The sequence below is a fragment of the Sorex araneus genome, chromosome 3 (genome assembly GCF_027595985.1).
Source record: "Sorex araneus isolate mSorAra2 chromosome 3, mSorAra2.pri, whole genome shotgun sequence".
Taxonomy (NCBI): domain Eukaryota; kingdom Metazoa; phylum Chordata; class Mammalia; order Eulipotyphla; family Soricidae; genus Sorex; species Sorex araneus.
Window position 1 is genome coordinate 8,498,723 of NC_073304.1, and position 21,030 is coordinate 8,519,752.

The 21,030-nt window shown below is 40.4% G+C and overlaps 1 protein-coding gene across 15 annotated transcripts in view; it reads right to left on the reverse strand.

Annotated features, from left to right (window-relative positions):
• The window catches only part of UNC79 (unc-79 homolog, NALCN channel complex subunit), a 295,942-nt gene that overhangs the window by 167,307 nt on the left and 107,605 nt on the right, over positions 1-21,030 (reverse strand). For all 15 annotated transcript variants that reach the window (XM_055133643.1, XM_055133648.1, XM_055133638.1 and 12 more), the window contains 3 exons: positions 7,626-7,690; positions 1,259-1,347; positions 559-599 (listed from right to left, as the gene is read on the reverse strand). In XM_055133643.1, the coding sequence (XP_054989618.1) occupies positions 559-599; positions 1,259-1,347; positions 7,626-7,690 (195 nt within the window). The remainder of the gene's footprint in view (positions 1-558; positions 600-1,258; positions 1,348-7,625; positions 7,691-21,030) is intronic.

The following is a 21,030-nucleotide window of genomic DNA, read 5'->3' on the forward strand; positions in this document are numbered from 1 at the left end:
AAGGGGGAGGCTGAGTCTCAGAGCAATAAATGACTTTTCTAAAAAAGGCGTAGTAGCAGCAAAAACGAATTCCACTCTTTCCCCACTGATGTCCCTTCTTTCTTTTCAAACCGGGCACTGCAACTCATCACGGGCAACATCTGTGACATGGACAGAAAATCCCTGGAGATTTTCCTAATCGGTCGGGCTTCACTCTTATTACAGATTCTGAATTTCAACATCAATGTTTAACTTTAATAATGAAGGAGGCAGCCCAAAACAGTAACAACAGCAAGTCTCACAATGGAGACGTTACTGGTGCCCGCTCGAGCAAATCGATGGGCAACGGGATGATGGTGACAGTGACAGTGAATGAAAGAAGAGGAGGTATCAATGCTACCCAAACTGTGGGTATGTTACAAGAAAGACATTTACAAAATGCTTCGTATCCATGAATATTCATAAAATTTAATACTGTGGTAACAGTCTTTGTAACATAAAATAGGACCAACAGAGACAAATCAACCAAGCCATTACTCATGATTACTCCTTATTCATCCTTTCTGAAGTAAACCATACCTTGCGGCAGGAGAACATCAATCAGCCATTCACTGTGGTCTCTACAAAGGAAGACAAAATTCATTTTTGAGCTTCTTTGCAATGTTATCCCGCCACATGAATGTTTATAAGCTGCACGCCATCGCTAGGAGGCTTTTAATAAAAAGGATGTGTAATTGAAAGCACTATCATAATAAAATTTATAAATGTCTATTGCATCTCAGCTAAATCATAAATTATAGGCATTTCATCACATTCAGTTATCTTTAAATGATACTTTCCAGATGCTAATTAGCCACCCAAAATACAGTACAATTTGTACAAAGCCGAGGGTCATTCTGTGAAATAAACAGGCAAAGAGAACCCGTGTGAATTACACGTCCTGTTTGAAAGCCACTGTGATTTTCATTTTTTTTTCCTCTCGGTGGCCTTTTTAACCAGGTCACTTGACAACCAGAGCCGCTTTATTAAGTGGAATTGCTTCCTCATGACACGTGGGAGAGAAATGTAACATTGCAGAGCTGAAATCTTTTCAAAGCAAATCTTTTCAAAGTTGGCTGGTAGGTTAAACGCAGGAAGTACTAACCTTCAGGGGGGAAACAGAGGTTAGGGGCAAGTGGGGTAGAAATAAGTGACTTCAGTGGAGACACTGCTCTATCCTCTCACTGGCATGCCACCCCCCCCTTCTTGATCATCCGTTCCCCCCAGAGCACAGACCTACCCTGCCATTCTCTGGCTGCACTCTTCACAGAGATAGAGAGGGGGTGGTTTATCCCCCAAAGCCACTGCCAGAGAAGGGTCGATGCACATCTGAAAGACAGAAGGGACAGAATGAATGCTCCCGTGCTGCTCGTCACTGGTGACACCACAAGCACACACGTTTCAACAAGCACAGGTTTCCTGAAGCTAGCTAGAATAAACATTCTCTTGGTCATAAGAAGCATTCAACCTGGCTCTGTGCTCACGGATCACTCCTGGAAGTGTTTAAGTGATAACCAGGGATGGGAACGGGATTGTATATAAGGCAAGCACTTGAACCCTTTTACAACTTCTCTGGCCTTTCCCAACCATTGACACTCTTCAGGTTTTTTTCCTTTTTTTATTTTTTTAAATTTTTTTTCTTATTAGTGAATCACCGTGAGACAAAGTTACAGACTTACAGGTTTCATGCTTACGTTTCAGTCATACAATGATCGAGTGCCCATCCCTCCACCAGTGCCCATTTTCCACCACCAATGGTCCCAGCATCCCTCCCACCAACCCCACCCCGTCCCCTTCACCCCACCCTGCCTCTGTGGCAGGGCATTCCCATTTGTTCTCTGTCTCCCTTTTTGGGTGTTGTGGGTTGCTACAGAGGTATTAAGTAGGCATCATGTTCGGTCTATAGTCTATTTTCAGCCCGTATCTCCCATCCCTAGTGGGCCCGCCTAGCACCCTTTGCTTGGTGATCCCTTCTCTATCAGAGCTGCTTCTTCACCTAGCATGTGAGGTCAGCTTCCAAGCTGTGGGGTACTCCTCCTGGTGCTTATCTCTACTATTCTTGGGCGTTAATCTCCCATTCTGTTACTTTATATTCCACATATGGACACTTCAGTTTTAACTTAAATGATAGGCTACTTTGGTTAATTCCCCCCCTTCAAATTAGTTTTTAAAAAAACACCTAAAAATGGTAGAATGAATTTCCAGAAGAATTTGTGTACTGGGCATATTTACTATATAACGAGCTATTGCTTGGGTTATTTACTTCTTCGAGTGCTGGAATAAATTAAAAATGATGGGGCTGGAGCGATAGCACAGCGGGTAGGGCTTTTGCCTTGCACACGGCTGACCCGGGTTTAAATCCCAGCATCCCATATGGTCCCCTGAGCACCGCCAGGAGTAATTCCTGAGTGTAGAACCAGGACATTGCCGGGTGTGACCCAAAAGGCCAAAAAAAAATAACTTTGTTAAACCACAGAACTTAAGTCTGTACAAAGTACAGAATTTAGCTGTCATTTGAACGACACGGTAAGCTCTTTTCTTACCCTGGCAGGAGTTCTCTCGGTGGAGGTGAAATGTGACTGCCGTGGTTTTTCATTTCTCTGCTTATTTTGCTAGTCAAGAAACAAATAGTATCGTAAAAAGAAATAAATTTTAGAAAAAACAAATAGTGTCAAGAAATCCACCTTCATTCTGCAAAGATGGGAAAAAATTCCTCAGCTTCATTGGGTGCTCAAGTCACCTCGTTATACTCAGATAATCATTTCTTCTCCAAAGTGGTAAACAGAGTCATCTCTCTTTATGAAAGGGGAGATATATATCAAAATTAAAATTTCAGACTGTTACAAAAATGCTGGCAGTAGGGAATTTTGCAGTCTTCAGGTAGACCTCCTTCCAAATATTCGGCATGCTTTACTTTTCTCTTTCTGCGACCTGAATTCTAGGTCAATTAGCCAGTACTTTCCTTGTTCTGTTTTTTTTCCTGTCACGTGTGGCCTGAAGTTTGTTTAATCCTGCTGTGCTTTATTTAGTTTTGGATTGTTTATGTCTGGCTTTTCAATACCCAAAGCAAAGATGAAAAGCATTAATTTTGCCATTTCGTATAAACATAAAATTATATTTCAAGTATCTGAATGCTGTAAGTAAAACGAACAAAAACATTCAAATGACAGCCAAATTCTGTAGATTTTACAGACTTACATTAGCTCTTTGATTTAACAAAGTCTTTTTTTTTTCTTTTTGGGTCACACCCGGCTATGCACAGGGGTTACTCCTGACTCTGCACTCAGGAATTACTCCTAGTGGTGCTCAGGGGATTATATGGGATGCTGGGAATCAAACCCGGGTCAGCCGAGTGCAAGGCAAACACCCTACTTGCTGTGTTATTGCCCCAGCTCCAGTAATTTTAATTTATTCCAGCATTTGAAGAAATAAATAACCCAAGCAATAGCTCATTATATAGTAAATATGTCAAGTATACAAGTTCTTGCGGAAATTCATTCTACCATTTTTAGATTTTTTTAAAAATTAACTTGAAGGTGAAATTTAACCAAAGTAGCCTATCATTTAAGTTATATCTCTGAAGAGTTTCAATGGTTGGGAAGGGCCAGAGAGCTAGTAAAAGGGTTAAGGTGCTTGCCTTATGTATAATCCCAGTTCCCATCCCTGGTTATCACTTAAGCACTTCTAGGAGTGATCCGTGAACACAGAGCCAGGAGTAAGCCCTGAGCACAGCTGGGTTCAGGCCAGCAACAGAAATCAACAACGTTATTGGTGAGCAAAACAAGGGGCAAAATTCCCAATTTAATTATGCCATTAATCTGTCAACTATATACTTCCTTTGATGCAATAAACAACTACTCGTTGATGCCCTAAAACAGACGACTGGTTAAAGAAACTTTGGTACATCTACACAATGGAATACTATGCAGCTGCTAGGACAGATGAAGTCATGAAATTTGCTTGTAAATGGATAAACATGGAGAGTATCATGCTAAGTGAAATGAGTCAGAAAGAGAAGGACAGACACTCATGTGTGGAGTATAAAATAACATCACATGAGGCTGACACCCAAGGACAGTAGATACAAGGGCCAGGAGGATTGCCCCACAGCTGGAAGCCTGCTTCATGAGCAGAGAGGAGAAGGCAGATGTAATAGAGATGGGATCACTAAGAAAATGATGGCTGGAGGAATCAGTCGGGATGGGAAATGTGTGCCAAAAGTAGATAATGGACCAAACATGATGACCTCTCAGTGTCTGTGTTACAAGGTATAATGCCCAAAAATGAGAAAGAGTATGGGGAATATTTTCTGCCATAGAGGCAGGGGAGGGTGGGAAAGGGGGGGTTTACCCGGGATACTGGTGGTGGGGAATGTGCACTGGTGGAGGGATGGGTGTTTGATCATTGTGAGATTGTAACCCAAACATGAAAGCTTGTAACTATCTCATGGTGATTCAATAAAATTTTAAATATTTTTTAAAAACTACTCATTGATATGTTACACCAAGGAATAGAAAATTTTCTACAAATGATCATAGTAAATATTTTAAGCTAAGTGGACCCTTCTTTGTCTCAATGACAGCAGTGAAAATCAGTCACAGATAATACAGAAACAAATAAATATAGCTATGTTCTAATAAAACTTTATTTACAAAAGCAGACACGAAGAGCAGGTTTGGCTGGGGGACCCAGGGAGCTGTCTCCTATGTTGGATAGTGAGCTGGGATGAAAAGCATTTTATAAAGTGATTTTCAAATAAAGCCAAGTTAAGGGCCAGAGCAATAATAACACAGCAGGTAGGGCATTTGCCTTGCACAAGGCCAACTGGCGTTCAAAATCAACATATGGTCCCCTGAGCATCACCAGGAGTAATTCCTGAGTGCAGTGCCAAGAGTAACCCCTGCGCATCACTGGGTATGACCCAAGAAGACAAAAATAAAATAAAACCAAGTTAAAACCAAGAGCACAGTATAATGTAATGAAGTTCTAGGCATTTTTATTTGTTACAACATATTGCAAATAAAGGTATAATTTGGGGATTAGATCAGGATAAGTTGCATGCAAGGCAAGTGCTTTAACCCCGATACTAACTCCCTGCCCCTATTAGTGTGATTTTAAAATAAATCATGATATACAAGTAGAATTTTTTTCTTTTCATTTAATATTATTGTCAGCATCTTGATGCTGGATGCTTGTGCTTGCTGATCACAGCCACAAGCTCTTACAGAGTGTTCAGGCTGTAAAGAAAGAACAGAGCTGACCCAGATCGACCGTGGTGTAAAATAGAGAAAGCACAGCAGTGCTAAGAAGAATGTAACTTTTCTAAGAAGGGCAAAGTAAAAAAAAAAAAATGGAGCTCTTCTGGAAATCTAAAGGGGTTCATGTTAGGGGTTCAAAAAGTAAAATTGTGCAGCTGATTAAAATGTTTTGGAACTAGACAGAACTATCGATTGCACAGTATTCTCCTAGTGCTACAAGTCACTCAAATGTTTAATATGGTCCATTTCATGCAATGTGAATTTCACTTCAATTTAATTTAAAAAAAAAAAGGCAATAGGATGACTTAGCCCATCCTGGAGCACTGGCTTATGGAAAAGTCAAGCCAGCCCAGAGGCATGGACTGGGCTGTCTGCCTAGAAAAGGAGAAAAGCTAATTCATGATAATTTCTGTGAGTAAGGGACCAGAACGCATTACTAATCAGGAAGTCAGAAGACTCCTGAGAATGCGGTCTGACATGAAATCAAGGAGGAAATTACTGGTCAAATTTAAAAAAAAAAAAAAAGACTATAGGACTTCTGTGGGGAGTCAGAGGAGAATACAGCACTTAGGTCTCATCCCCAGCACCCCGTGGTCCAGGATTAATACTGGGAGCAGCCCAAACGGCCCGCAGACCACCACTGCAGGTAGCACTGGGGGTCTCCTGCACCAGAGGGCCTGAGCTGCAGCCCATCCTCTGTCCGTAGCATTGAACCACTGACCAAGCTGGCCAATGACCACCAGGATGGGTCAGGGGACATCTTAAGCACCACTTAGCAAGCACCACCTCACCCCACCCCCAGCTCAAAAAAAAAATTGCATAAAAATAAAGATGTCCCTGAAGAGGCAGCTGTGACTGGGCCGGAAGAAGGTGGGTTGGCTACAAGAACAAAAGGAAGAGGCAGCAGGTAAGTCTCGGCCTGTGGGGAAGAGCCAGGCGGAACTCCACAAACGCTATATCAAGTCACTATCCAGCTTCAAATGGCCTCACCCCATATGAAATGTTTTGAACTTCAAACCTCTGTAGAAGTTCAGAGGAAGGTCCCCAGAGTAGAATGGAAGAGGCCTTCACGGCCACTGGCGGGTGACACGTTCCAATACAAACTCATTCCATTGGCCTTCATAAAAGCAGAGATGGAGCAGAAATACGCTAGGAAACTCTCCCCTAATAAGCTGGCTTGGCAGGGGCCACACTCCTCTGCCATTTTGGGTAGACGAAACACTTTTAAAATCCTATCCGTAGTTTTTCGTTGGTTTCACTTAACATTTCTTATATTTCATGTTGACCTTCCTACTTGGCTTCTATACAGTAGAAGCATCGACTTTCCAGGGAGATAAACTTCCAATTCACTGGGCTCAAAACAGTAAGTGTGGTGGACTCAAATCATTTTACCTAACACCTACTAATCACAATATCAAAAACTAACCAAATCCAGTCAAGTGTCTCACATACTTACAAACATGTCAACAATCATTTTGTCAAAATGTGATTATTTTTCTAGGTTAAGAAAATGCTGAATATTATCAACATCAAGGGCCAGAGAGATCGTATGGGGTTACGGTGCTTGCCTTGCGAGCAGCTGATCCATCCTTTCAATCCTTTCAATCCAGCTGATCCCCTTTCAGTCCCTTCAATCCCTGGCACTACATATGGTCCTTTGAGCACAGCTGGGTATAGCTCCTGAGCACAGAACTAAGAGTCTAGCCCTAAGCATTACTCAGTGCGACCCAAACACCCCTCCCAAAGAAAGAGCGTTCAACATCAAAGATTCAGGGCTACAACAGATCAGAAGCAAATTGATGGGTCAGGAAAGAAAAAAAGAATGAGAAAGAGAGTTCATGTTTCTGGCTGTATCACCTTAGGGAGTGACTTGACCTCCTCAAACCACAGCAATAATGTCACTTTCCATCTGGCTGTGTTCCAGCCACCTCAGTCATTTCAACCTACAAGTATCGGCACTGTGAGCAGACACCACTTTATATGATTTGGCCCTGCTACTCTAGAATCCACAAGCACACACCAGACACTGAGACTCTGGTGCACATGTGAAACGGGCAGCAGACACCCCCCCCCCTGATTTGGATGCTCAGAGATGGCAGTTGAGGGCTGTAGAGATGCGTCACCAGGATTATCCTGATCATCTGCACCAGGTCTGCTGGCACTCATGTGTGAACTCACAGACCGACCTGCAGACACCACTCTCCGCTTCTCTGCCTAGACCCCGTCTGCCAGAGTACGGGCAGGTTGAACATGGAGGTGCCGGAGGTGAGTCCAGAGCACCCGGCAACTTGCTTCTGATCCTCTGACCACTGGCAAAGCAAGTCGGCTCAAGGTTTCATCACACAGTACCTTCACAGCTGGTTTGTTAATTGCATTGTGGCATTCGATGTGCTGGCAGTGGATGGGATTCCAAGCTGGAAAAGCAAAAGGCAGCTGATGAATATCTCTCACTTGAAATGATCTGTCTCCAAATTAAAGCCGTTTATATATTTCAATAGGTTATTTTTCTTTTATAGAACCATTATCAGGAGGCTTCCTGAAAGAATTTTTTTTTGGCTTTTTGGGTCACACCCAGCGATGCACAGGGGTTACTCCTGGCTCATGCACTCAGGAATTACTCCTGGCAGTGCTCGGGAGACCATATGGGATGCTGGGAATCGAACCCGGGTCGGCCGCATGCAAGGCAAACGCCCTACCCACTGTGCTATAGATCCAGCCCCAAGAATCATTTCTTTTTAACTTAAAAAATATTGAGCAAAGATTTCCAAGTCCATTTTCCCATGGAGAGGGACAAACTAAGAGGAAGAGGAATGCACAGTACCATGCCATTACCTCCCAAGGATATATCATTAATAGGCTTTCAGTGCTTATAGCTATGGTTTTGCTTAATCCTCCCAACAATACTGTAGGAATGACAGATTATTAACTTCATTTAACATGAGGAAGATAAAGCTGAAGAGGTTACATAAGTTTCTAGAGCCAAAAAGTTAGGACAAATGACAAATTGGGACAACAGTGTTATACTTTGGTCCTATGTTGATTTACTGTAGCACGTAAGATGCTGGACACCCTACATTTTTTTGGCAACAGGAAGTGTTTCAAGCTGATAATATCTGAAATTAATGTTGAGGATCTTCCACCATTCCATTTCCAAGCCCAAACCCATAAAATGCCAATAATGGAAATATGAGTTTTTTGTCCAAAAGAAATGCATCTCTCTCTCACCATGAGCCCCAGTCTAACCCTTGCTTGATAAGACCCAACTTCTTAACTCCATACACACATAGAATGAGAACAAGAATCAAATAATCCGAGACAGATCAGAAAAAGAGTCATAACAAGTCATTACCATCATGCACATATAACCCAAAACAGTTAAAAATGGTCCATTATAATTTAAAAAATGTAGTAGGATTATAAGTTTTGAAAGAAGGACTTTTTTTTCTAAATTGCCACATTCTAATCTTAAAGGTCCATGACTGGTCTAACATCTAAACACCTGGAGATGAAATACTAATTACTATAGATAAAATTACATAAAATAGTTATTACTTATGATTCAGACCAAGTTACACTTACAACATTTTACAAGATTTTTTTTTATGTCGGGGGATTCCAACTTAGGTCATCACATATAACATTATGTCAGATTTGGGATTTAGAAGAATATGTTCAACAAAACTAATGATCCTAGCTAAATATACAACAGTTCTAATTATTGAAAAAGAACCAGTAAGAATTATTTTTTACTAGACTACAATTCTAACACGTAATGCCACACTGATTGGAATTTTAGAGAAAGTTAAAAAAAATGAATAGGTAAGAAGGAATTTTTGAGGGAAGACATGAGCACACAGGGGTCAGCGCCCCAGTTATAAGGGTGACGTGGGAGAATAGTTTAGCAATATACTCAAAACACACACTCAACAACACTAAAAACATGAGATCTAAGCTGTAACCACCAGAAGTTTGTAATGTGCCTGTCAAGGTGACAAGCAGCAAGGGCTGGGAGGCAGAGGGGGGGACGGAATATGGGAACACTGAGGGAGGAAGGTTGATATGGGTGGTGGGATTGGTGTTGAAATATTATATGCCTAAGACTCAACTATCAATAACTCTGTAAACCACAGTTCTTTAATTAAATAGAAAGTTTTTTTAAAAAAAAAAAAGAAGAAGAATTGGGGCTGGAGCAATAGTACAGCAGGTAGGTCGTTTGCCTTGCATGCGGCTGACCCAGGTTCGCTTCCCAGCATTCCATATGGTGCTCTCTAAGCACCGCCAGGGGTGATTCCTGAGTACTGAGCCAGGAGTAACCCCTGTGCATTGCCAGGTGTGACCCAAAAAGCAAAAATTAAATAAATTAATTTAATTTAATTAAAAAGAAGAATTTTGAAAAAATAAAACAAAACAAAGAAACCAATTTGATAACAGGTGTTGCCTAACTCTAAAGTGTCTCCTAAGTATGGAAAAGTTAAAATAAAAATAGAAGCACACATTTTTCTTGTATAATTAGAGAAACTGCCTTTAACCAGTATTGGAGGATAATGGGCTGGAATGATAGCACAGCAAGTAGGGCGTTTGCCTTGCATGAGGCCAAACTCAGGTTCGATTCCTCCGTCCCTCTTGGAGAGCCCGGTAAGCTACTGAGAGTATCCGCCCACATGGCAGAGCCTGGCAAGCTACCTGTGGCGTATTCAATATGCCAAACACAGTAACAACAAGTCTCACAATGGAGACATTACTGGTGCCTGCTCAAGCACATCAATGCGCAACAGGACGACAGTGTGACAGTGCTACTGTGCTACAGTGGAGAATAATACAAAACACAGGTACCTCGTTTCTCCATTCCAAACTCGTGACAGACGTGACCAATCTGTGTTAACATTCCCACCTGCTGAGGCCAGAACTGGTTTAGAATCCTCAACAACTTAGATATCAGTAGTCAACATGAGTGAAATAGTTGAAACATAAGATGAAATCTGGTTGCCATATCTGAATCCACCTATGACACCATCTGAGAACATTATCAGAATATCAGCATGCCACTTTATACATACTAGAAATTCTTCATGCCAATCAAGAGTGCCAGTGAGCTATAGCACAAGCACAAATCAATCAAATGTGCACAGCACACAGCACTTGATCAGGGCTCTGAAGATTCCTAACTCCACTGGGACCCAGTGCTCTGTACGTGGGTGGTGGGGAAATCCATGGAGTCTACTTCTCCAAAGTTTCATGCCATCTGTTCAGTGTCACCAATAACAGGTCATTAGCTACTTCTTTAAATTCACCATAATCTCATTAGTTTTATGCTGACTTCAACATAAGTTTTTTATGTTGAAGTTTTTTTTTTTTTTTTAGCTTTTGGTGTGCAACAAAACTCACCTGTCAAGGTTCCAAAAATAAGATGCCTGAGATCAATGTTAAGGTTATCCACTGGCTAAAACTCTCTAACAACAGCCCATCCATATTTAAAACTGGGAAAAGCCCTAGTTGATTCTCATATAAGGGCAATCGACATTTGACATATGGCAAATATAATCATGATAGATTATATCTATCTTTATTTGAAGTAAAAATTTAAAGAGCATTAAAAATGGCAGGCCAGACTTCTCCTTCACACTATTACAGAATAGCTAGTATTTGTCCTCCCCCCACCACAAACAATTAGAAAACCAGAAAATACATGTGAAACAATCATCGTAAAATTAGATAAAATATAGTGCCAGGTGACGATCTTTGGGAGAAAAGAAACAACAAAATGTTTCCAATAATCATCCTGAACTTCTTCCTTGAAGCAGTTTCCAGACTAGGCCAGGAGAAGGGAAGAGAAACAGAGTTATGGTGGGTTCTTCAAAGTGAAGGGACAAAATGTAGAGCTGAGAAAGACAACGTAGGGGAAACTGAATAAACAGAGTAACAAAGAGAAGCAGGCTATGCAAAGTAAGAGCTCCAGAAAACTAAGGGATAGTATTTTGATGTCCTTAACTTCAGTCAACCCAAACTGTAAAAGGTAACTCCATTAGGCTGTCTAAAGAGTAGCTATTGGAGGATAGAGGAGAACTTTAAGCAAAATAACTTCAACGTTTCAAGCACAGGACCAAACGGTCAATGTAGAGAAAACTTAGAGAAAGGTTGCGACTTCAATATAAATGCTAGAAGTTATGATTAACTTAGTAACAGGACACTAACATTTCAGAAGATTGCTCTAGGTGCACCAAAACAAAGCATATGGGGAAAAAAAAAAACCTGGAAAGCATCAAACTGATCCACCAATAAACTGATAACAAAAACCTCAACCTAATGAAATGGAAAATACAAACACTGAATCATATAACATTCATGAGAATGGCTTTCAGTCAATACTTAATCGAGGCCTGTAGGAATAGTATGATGGGACCTGAACAATAGCACAGCAGGGAGGGCATTTGCCTTGTGCACGGCCAACCTGGGTTAAATCTCTGGTATCCCATATGGTTCCCCAGGAACTGCCAGCAGTAATTCCTGAGTTCAAAACTAAGTGTAACCCCCGAGCATGTCCAGTATGAACAAGAAAGAAGGAAAGAAAGAAAGAAAGAAAGAAAGAAAGAAAGAAAGAAAGAAAGAAAGAAAGAAAGAAAGAAAGAAAGAAAGAAAGAAAGAAAGAAAGAAAGAAAGAAAGAAAGAAAGAAAGAAAGAAAGAAAGAAAGAAAGGGGGAGGGAGGGAGGGAGGGAGGGAGGGAGGGAGGGAGGAAGGAAGGAAGGAAGGAAGGAAGGAAGGAAGGAAGGAAGGAAGGAAGGAAGGAAGGAAGGAAGGAAGGAAGGAAGGAAGGAAGGAAGGAAAAGAATAGTACGATGGCCTGGAACAACTCCAAGTATCAGGTGAATAATCCAATCTCCTATGCTACAAGCATGCATGTATCATGCATGCATCAAGCACAGTCCTAATGGTGCTCCTGTTTAAACCTGGCAACTCTGCTTTCTGTGATTCCTAGGGCCACAAGAGATTTCCAGCTGCACAACAGCTAGGTGCATAAGCACCACAACAAATGCATAAGTACCACAACAACCGTGAGCCCAGCAAGTACCCAGCAACTAAAAAATATGTGCTGGGTCCATGGCCATGAAATGCAAGTGCCTAGTGAGCACATATGCAGGCAGAGCCACAACTAAAGGGATGTAACCCTCAGTGAGCATTGCAACTACATGTGTATGCACCACAGTCTGAAATGCAACCTGGGGAGCACCACAGATTAAAACTAAGAGAACCAGAGGCTGCATGTGTATGACTCTGGTCATCGGATCTTCAATGAGGGGAAAGGTACGCCAAGTTATTTTAAGAAATTAAATGCTGATATTCAAATATTCAAGTTAATATTTGAAAAGAGGGGAAAACATTACCCACGATTAGGAAAAAAAACTGGCCACTAAATAGAAACAGAAATTACAGCAATGATTAAACTAGAAAACAAGGGATTTAAAACAGCTGTTACAGGACTTCCTCCACCCTTGGAGAAACCCGTGTTCTCTCTTGAATGCATTACTCTTATTTCTCTCTCTTTCTAATCCCTTCCTCCTATCCTCAAAAGCCTCTAAATAAAATCTGTTCACTTCAAAAAAATAGTTATTACAAATATATTCAAAGGAAAGCATGACCATTATTAGGACTGAGAGAAAACAAAAGAATCAAGTGGAATTTCTGAAAAAAAATACAATGTCTAAAGTGAAAACATCACAGAATGAGGTTTAAATAGCAGATTAAACATTACAGAAGAAAAGATCAATGAAGCAGAAGACATACTAATAAAAAGTACCTAAACTGATGTATTGAAAAATAAATCAATAATTAGAGTTTTAGTGAACTATGGGAAAATGCTAGGCAACATGGAGTATACGTGATGAAAAGTCATAATGCAAGACAGGAGGACAGTATTTGAAGAAATGATGGCCAATATTTTTAGAGAAAAATTTTAAACACACAGATCCACAAAAATCATTGAATCACTGGGTAATGTAAAAGGAAAGAAAAACCACATTAAAACTCCTTCTAGTAAAACTGATGCAAACAAATGATAAAGAGAAAATCAAAAGCACCCAGGAAAAAGAAGACACATTACTTACAGGGGAACAAAGATAAGAATGATCGCTGATTTCCCGTCATAAACAATGCAAGCCAGGGGAACGACATCTTTTATAGGCTGAAAGAAAAAAACTGTCAACCTATAATTCTATACCCAGTGAAAATATCCTTCCAAAAATGAATATGAAGTAAATACTCTTTGAAGATAAATATAAAAGAATTCATTGCCACTCAGCAATTCTACAAGAAATGTTAAAAGAAGACTTTAAGCTGGAAGAAAATAATGTTAGATGAAAGCTCATGAAGACATGAAAAAAAAAAGAGTCCTGGGCATGGCACATATGGTAGTTTCCCTGAAAGAGAAACCTTCCTACTCATACTAACATATTATTAAAAGATGGATGTCTATGTAAAATTAAGATTATGTACTTTGTATTGTAGGGCTGGAATGATAGCACAGCTGGTAGGGCATTTGCCTTGCACACGGCCAATCCGGGTTCGATTCCTCCGTCCCTCTCAGAGAGCCCAGCAAGCTACGGAGAGTATCCCGCCCACATGGCAGGGCCTGGCAAGCTATTTGTGGCATATTCGATATACCAAAAACAGTAACAAGTCTCACAATGGAGACATTACTGGTGCCCGCTCGAGCAAATCAATGAACAATGGGACGACTTTGTATTGTAAAACCAAAACCATTATAAAATTCATTGTAATGATACGTAGAGATCAATACAATAGTGTACAAAAAATGGGGGAAGAAAAATAAAAGTGCACAGCATTCTTCCATTACATTGAAACTGACAGGGTATTGTTTGAAAATGTACTGCTGACAAGTGCATATATAAAGTCTATAGAAATTTCTTTTAAAAAGAGGCATCACTAAAATAAATAGAGAATTTTTTTTAAAAAATACCAAAAATGAGCTGGAGCGATAGCACAGCAGTAGGGCATTTGCCTTGCATGTGGCCGACCTGGGTCCGATTCCTCCGTCCCTCTCAGAGAGCCTGGCAAGCTACCGAGAGTATCCCGCCTGCAAGGCAGAGTCTGGCAAGCTACACGTGGAGTATTTGATATGCCAAAAACAGTAACAAGTTTCATAATGGAGACATTACTGGTGCCCGCTTGAGCAAATCAATGAACACAGGACGACAGTGCTACAGTGCAAATCAATGAGCAACGGAATGACAATAATACAGTGATACAGCGATACAAAAAATAATTAGCAAAAAATGTTATTTTTACTTATGTTATTTTTTAAAGGTCCAAGAAATAATTGGGGCACACAGAAAGTCAACAAAGATTATCGGCTTAAACACAATTATACATTACATATAAATGGTTTAAGCAACATGCTACATTTTTAGAAAGCAGTCTGATAGACATAGATTGTCACATGGAATTTTTTTTTCAAAAAGTACAACCCAAATATAGTCTTCCTATTATAAATACACCAGAAATACAATTGCAGGTAAGTTAAAAATAAACTGAAAAATGTACACAATAGAATTACTAATCATAAGAAAACTGGTTTGTCAATAAAAATATCAGACAAGCAGACTCCAGGACAAAGAGTATTATCAATAACAAAGAAATAAATTTTACAATGATGAAAGGATAAATTCATCAAGAAGATATAAAACCACAAATGTGTGTATCTAATGACAGAGTTTCAAATTACACAAAGCAAAACTGAAAGAACTAACAGAGGAAATAAGCCATGGATGACTTGAACAATATTTTGACAACTTAATCGAATCGTGATATGATTCTCCAGTCAACCATCACAGTATACACTGTTTTTAAGGACATATGCAACAATTGCTAAAATGGATATTATTCTGATCTATAAAAGAAGCTTCAAAAATCTAGATGGAGAATTATATATAGTGTATTTTCTTGCCATGCTTGGATTAAATCAGAAATAAATAATAAAACACTTATATGGAAAATTACCAAACATGGGGCTGAAGAGATAGTACAGTGGGCTAGGTGCTTGCCTTGCATGCAGCTGACCCAGATTTGATTCCTGGGATCATTACATGGTTTCCCCAAGCCTACCAGGGTGATTCCTGAGTGCAGAACCAGGAGTAATGCCTGAGCATCATCAAGTGTGGCTCAAAAGAGTCACAAAATATTTGTATTTAAAAACACACTTTGGGGCCGGAGTGATAGCACATCGGGTAGGGCGTTCGCCTTGCACGCGGCCGACCCGGGTTCGATCCCCGGCATCCCATATGGTCCCCCAAGCACCGCCAGGAGTAATTCCTGAGTGCAAAGCCAGGAGTAACCACTGAGCATTGCTGGGTGTGACCCAAAAAGCAAAAAAAAAAAAAAAAAAAAAAACACTTTTAGGGGCTGGAGCGATAGCACAGTGGGTACAGCATTTGCCTTGCATGCGACCAACCCTGGTTCGATTCCTAGCATCCCATATGGTCCCCCGAGCACCACCAGGAATAATTCCTGAGTGTGTGAGCCAGGAGTAACCCCTTGAAACACCGGTGTGACCCAAAAAGCAAAAAATAAATAAATAAATAAAAACACTTCTAAACAATTCATAAATCAAAGAAGAAATAACAAGGAATGTAAGAAAATACTCTCTTAAAATTCAGTGATGACAGAGTATAAATTTTGTGAAGAAACCAAAGCAATGTTTAAAGGGAAATTTATGACTTTAAATGTTTTGATTTTATTATCATTCATATTTTATTGAAGTATATTACTTATATCAAAAATATAAAAGGTCCATAAATTTTAAATGACTGGAGAAGGAAGTGAAAATAAAGACATAACCAGAAATCAATGAAATGAGAACAGATAAGCAATATAAAAAATTATAAAACAAAACACTGATTCTTAAGAAATTTTAATAAAAAATGAAAAGCCCCTAGTTAGCCTTATTAATTGCAGAGTGAAGAAATAGATGATCATGATCAGGAATGAAAAACAGAAAATCACTATAACTTCTATAGATATTTCAGTAAAGTTGATAGGCTGGACAAAATGCCCACATTCTTAGAAAGAACATTCCAAAATCTTATGGATTCACAGGAGAGTTTATTAACTACTTAATAAATATACAGATGCTACATAAAATACTTCAGAAAACAGAGAAGGAAAAATTCTTCCCAAACTAGTGTATAATGTCCTCATTATTCTGGAAATAAAATTTAAAACTTTATAATCAAAGAAAACCAGATCAATAACTCTCATAAAAATATAAGACAAAGAACACTTGATTTAAAGACAGCAAAATGAATCTGAGAACATAACATAGCAACAATGGTGGAGTTAGCTTAGCCAAAGAATGCAAGTTTGGTTTAACATTGAAAATAAATTGATACAGTTATCATAGTAACAGAATAGGGGAGAACTTTATATAAGCATTTTGGAAGGGTAAAACATACTTGACCAGGGGCTGGAGAGATAGCACAGTGGGTAGGGCGTTTGCCTTGCACGCGGCCAACCCAGGTTTGATTCCCAGCATCCCATATGGACCCCTGAGCACCACCAGGGGTAATTCCTGAGTGCTGAACCAGGAGTGACCCCTGTGCATCTCCAGGTGTGACCCAAAAAGCAAAAAAAGAAAAACATAGTTGACCAAATTGACACCATTCATTTTAATTTAAAAAAAAAAAACCTCTCATCAAACAAAAAATAGACAAGGATTTCCACAAACTGATAAAGATCATATAAAGATCTGCACTGTAGCACTGTCATCCTGTTGTTCATCCATTTGCTCGAGCGGGCACCAGTAATGTCTCCATTGTGAGACTTGTTACTGTTTTTGGCATATGGAGTATGCCACGGGTAGCTTGCCAGGCTCTGCCATGAGGGCAGGATACTCTCGGTAGCTTGCCAGGTTCTCTGAGAGGGACAGAGGAACCGACCCGGGTCAGCCGAGTGCGAAGCAAACGCCCTACCTGCTGTGCTATCACTCCACTCATCTATGGAAAAACCTACAGGGAACATCATATTCAATGAATAAATTACACACCCCCACACATACAAACACACACATACACATTCTATAAGAACGCTATAAAGATAGCAACCTTCACAGTTCTGTTCAATACTGAACAGAAATATGACCTATTATAGGAAGAAAAATGGATCACTGAGAGTGACTGCCAAACACAGAGCCAGAAGTATCCCCTGAGCATTAGTAACGTGCACTACAGAGAGAGAGAGAGAGAGAGACAGAGAGAGAGAAAGACACAGAGAGAGAGACAGAGAGAGAGAAAGACACAGAGAGAGAGAGAGAGAAAATGAAACAAAACAGAAAAATAAAAAGGAAGGGAGGGAGGAAGAAGAGAGGGAGGAAGGAAGGAAGGAAGGAAGGAAGGAAGGAAGGAAGGAAGGAAGGAAGGAAGGAAGGAAGGAAGGAAGGAAGGAAGGAAGGAAGGAAGGAAGGAAGGATTCAGCAATTGAATTAAATAAAGGTGAGTATACAAATTTGAAAAAAATAAATTACTTCTATTTGCAAGAAAGCATAATCAGGTACAGTAAACCCACACTTCATGTCATAAAGAGGTTGGAAATGGACTTTAATCATAAGTACATAAAAGAAAAATAGGTTTTGAATAACGTTTTTCTGTTCAACGGCAACCACTTTTTTACTTCCAACATTAACATGGAATAATGCTGAATAAAAATATATTATTCAGGGACCTACCACCTACAAAAATCTAAAGAAACTGAAAAGTCAGTCACAAAGGGTCCAGAAAACAGCCCAAAGGGCCAGAACCCACGCCTGCCCTGTGGAGACCCCTGAGTAAGTTGGAAGTGACCTCCCCTCCAGCACCCAAAAAAAAAAAATGTTCACAAAAAGTACTAAGTGATTATAGGAAAGTTGTAGAATACATACACAAAATCAGTTACACTTCATATATACAAGTATATATATGTATATATGTATATGTATATATATATATATATATATAATAGGCTGGAGCAATAGCACAGTGGGTAGGGCGTTTGCCGACCCAAGTTTGATTCCTCGTCCCTCTTGGAGAGCCTGGCAAGCTACCAAGAGTATCCCGCCTGCACAGCAGAACCTGGCAAGCTACCCATGGCGTATTCGATATGTAACAACAAGTTTCACAATGGAGACATTACTGGTGCCCTCTAGAGCAAATCAGTGAACAACAGGACGGCAGTGACAGTGACAGTGATATACAAGTATATAGGGAAATATAAAATCTATGTAGGCAATAAACAAGTAGAATGCTAAATTTTTCATCATCATCGTTATCATCATCATCCCATTGATCACCGAATTTCTCAAGCGGTCTCAGTAATGTCTCCATTCGTCCTAGTCCTGAGATTTTAGAAGCCTCTCTTTACTCGTCCTTTCCAATGGTGCCGCACTGGAGGCTCTTTCAGGGTCAGGGGAATGAGACCCATCATTGTTACTGGTTTTAGCATATTAATATGACATGGGGAGATTGCCAGGCTCTCCCATAGGGTCAGGAAACTCGGTAGCTTGCCAGGTTCTCCCTCAGGTTCTCCCAGAGGGAGAACTAGGCTATAAGATGTCTCTCTTTCGGGAGCTTGGTTTTATAGTCTCTGGATGTTGGCCATTGGTGAGATTACATGGCGCGGGGGGAAGTCCCTGGGTGTGACCGCCTAGCTACTGGAAAATGAGGGATCTGGGCGGAAGAGGCCCAGTCCCGAACCGAGCAGGCTTGGAGATCTCAGCCCCGGGTCCCACACACCTGGGTTCCTCTGCCAGTTCCTTCATGCATGAGGCTCGTCCGAATGTGTGGAGAGGGGTCCTGAGCATGGCTGTGGCTGGGCTCTGGAGGTCTTTGGCTTCCGGGGCTCTGCTCGGGGTGGGGAGGGAAATTGAAACCCATCCCCTCCGAGGGACCCCAGTGAAGACAACAAAGCACGGAGGCAAAAGACTCTCTGCCTGTGTTGTCTAATTAAAAAAAAAAAGTCCCTTCCTTTTTGTTGTCATTCTGAGGACTCTGCACTTAGGAATCACTCCTGGTGGTGCTAAGGGGACCATATGGTATGCCAGGGATTGAACGCAGGTTGGCTAAATTTTTAATACTTATTAAATAGAATACAAAATCACAAAATACTTAGCAATACCTTTAACAAAATAACTGCAAGACTGCACATTGAAAACTAGAACATGTTGATAATATAAACTAAATAAGAACTAAATAAATAGTTCAAGACTCCACACTGATAGGTCAAAACACTTAAATTGAGGGTGTTCTTCAAGGTACTAATTCCTCTCCCAAGTTAAACTATATATTTAATACATTCCCACTCAAAATCCAAGCAGATAACTTTTGTAGAATTTGAAAAGTTAATAGTCAGAGCTATTTGAGGAAAGAACAAAACAAAACAACACCAGTTAGATCCCCAGAACTACATACAATTCCCCTGAGTACCGCCAAGAGTGATCCCTGAACACAGCTGCGTGTGCCCCAACTCCCTGCCTCACCAAAATATGGAGGGTGATTTGAGGCTAGAGTGGTTAAGATAACGCCATTACCTCCTTATTATACAAGATTATATCATTAGTATATTTCTTATTATTATCTAAGGAGAAGCCATAGAATGAAACATAGACTCTAGAAATAGTCACAGACATAGGGGTTCATTGGTTTTCCACAAATAGTAAGGTAAATCACTATTAAACGGTTAATGTTTTTCAGGGTCAGAAAAATAGTACAACAGGTAAAATGCTTGCCGTGCACATCCTGGTTCAATCCTTGGCACCCATATGGTTCCTGGAACCTCTCCTGGAATGATCCCTGAGCACAGAGCCAGCAGGAAGCCCTGTGCACAGCCAGATGTGGCTGCAAAACAATTTTCCCTCAAAAAAAACCAATGTTTTTCATTAAATTAAACTGGAACAATTGGATATCCTTATGAAAATAAGTCACCTGCATTTACCACCCACCATATACAAAAAGTAATTCCAACGATGCTTAAAAGTATGAAACACATACCTGACGAGTGCAAGGCCACATGTATGATCTCAGCACTACAAAGGCCCCTGAAGGCAATGGATGTATCCACAGTGGCCCCTGAACACCACTGGACCATGCCGTGAGGCCCAAGTATCACCGAGCACATACAGCGGAGCTAAGTATTTCCATGAGTGCATGAGTGACCCCTATAAGAAAATTAATTCTAAACAGCTCTCTTATACTTCCATGCAAAATCTTTTTTTTTCTTTTTGGGTCACACCTGGTGATACACAGGGGTTACTCCTGGCTCTGCACTCAGGAATCACTCCTGGCGGTACTCAGGGGACCATGTGGGATGCTGGGAATCGAGCCCGGGTCAGCCGCATGCAAGGCAAACGCCTTACCCGCTGTGATATTGCTCCAGCCCCGCAAAATCTTAAACTATAAAATTTTTAGAAGAAAACAGAGGAAATTTTTAAGACCTTAGCACAGGGAAATTAAAAAGGAAATAGTAGAAGAAAAGACTGAAAAGTTTTAAAAGTATCAAAATTTTTGATTACTTGATTAATACTCCTGCTCTTTGTAATATTTACAAAAGATAGCACGAGACAGAAAGAAAATATCCACTAGACACATACTGTCAAGCCTTCTATTTTAAACAACAGATTTCATTAAAAATTTCAAAACAGGGGGCTGGAGCAATAGTACAGTGGGTAGGGTGTTTGCCTTGCACACGGCTGACCCAGATTCGATTCCCAGCATCCCA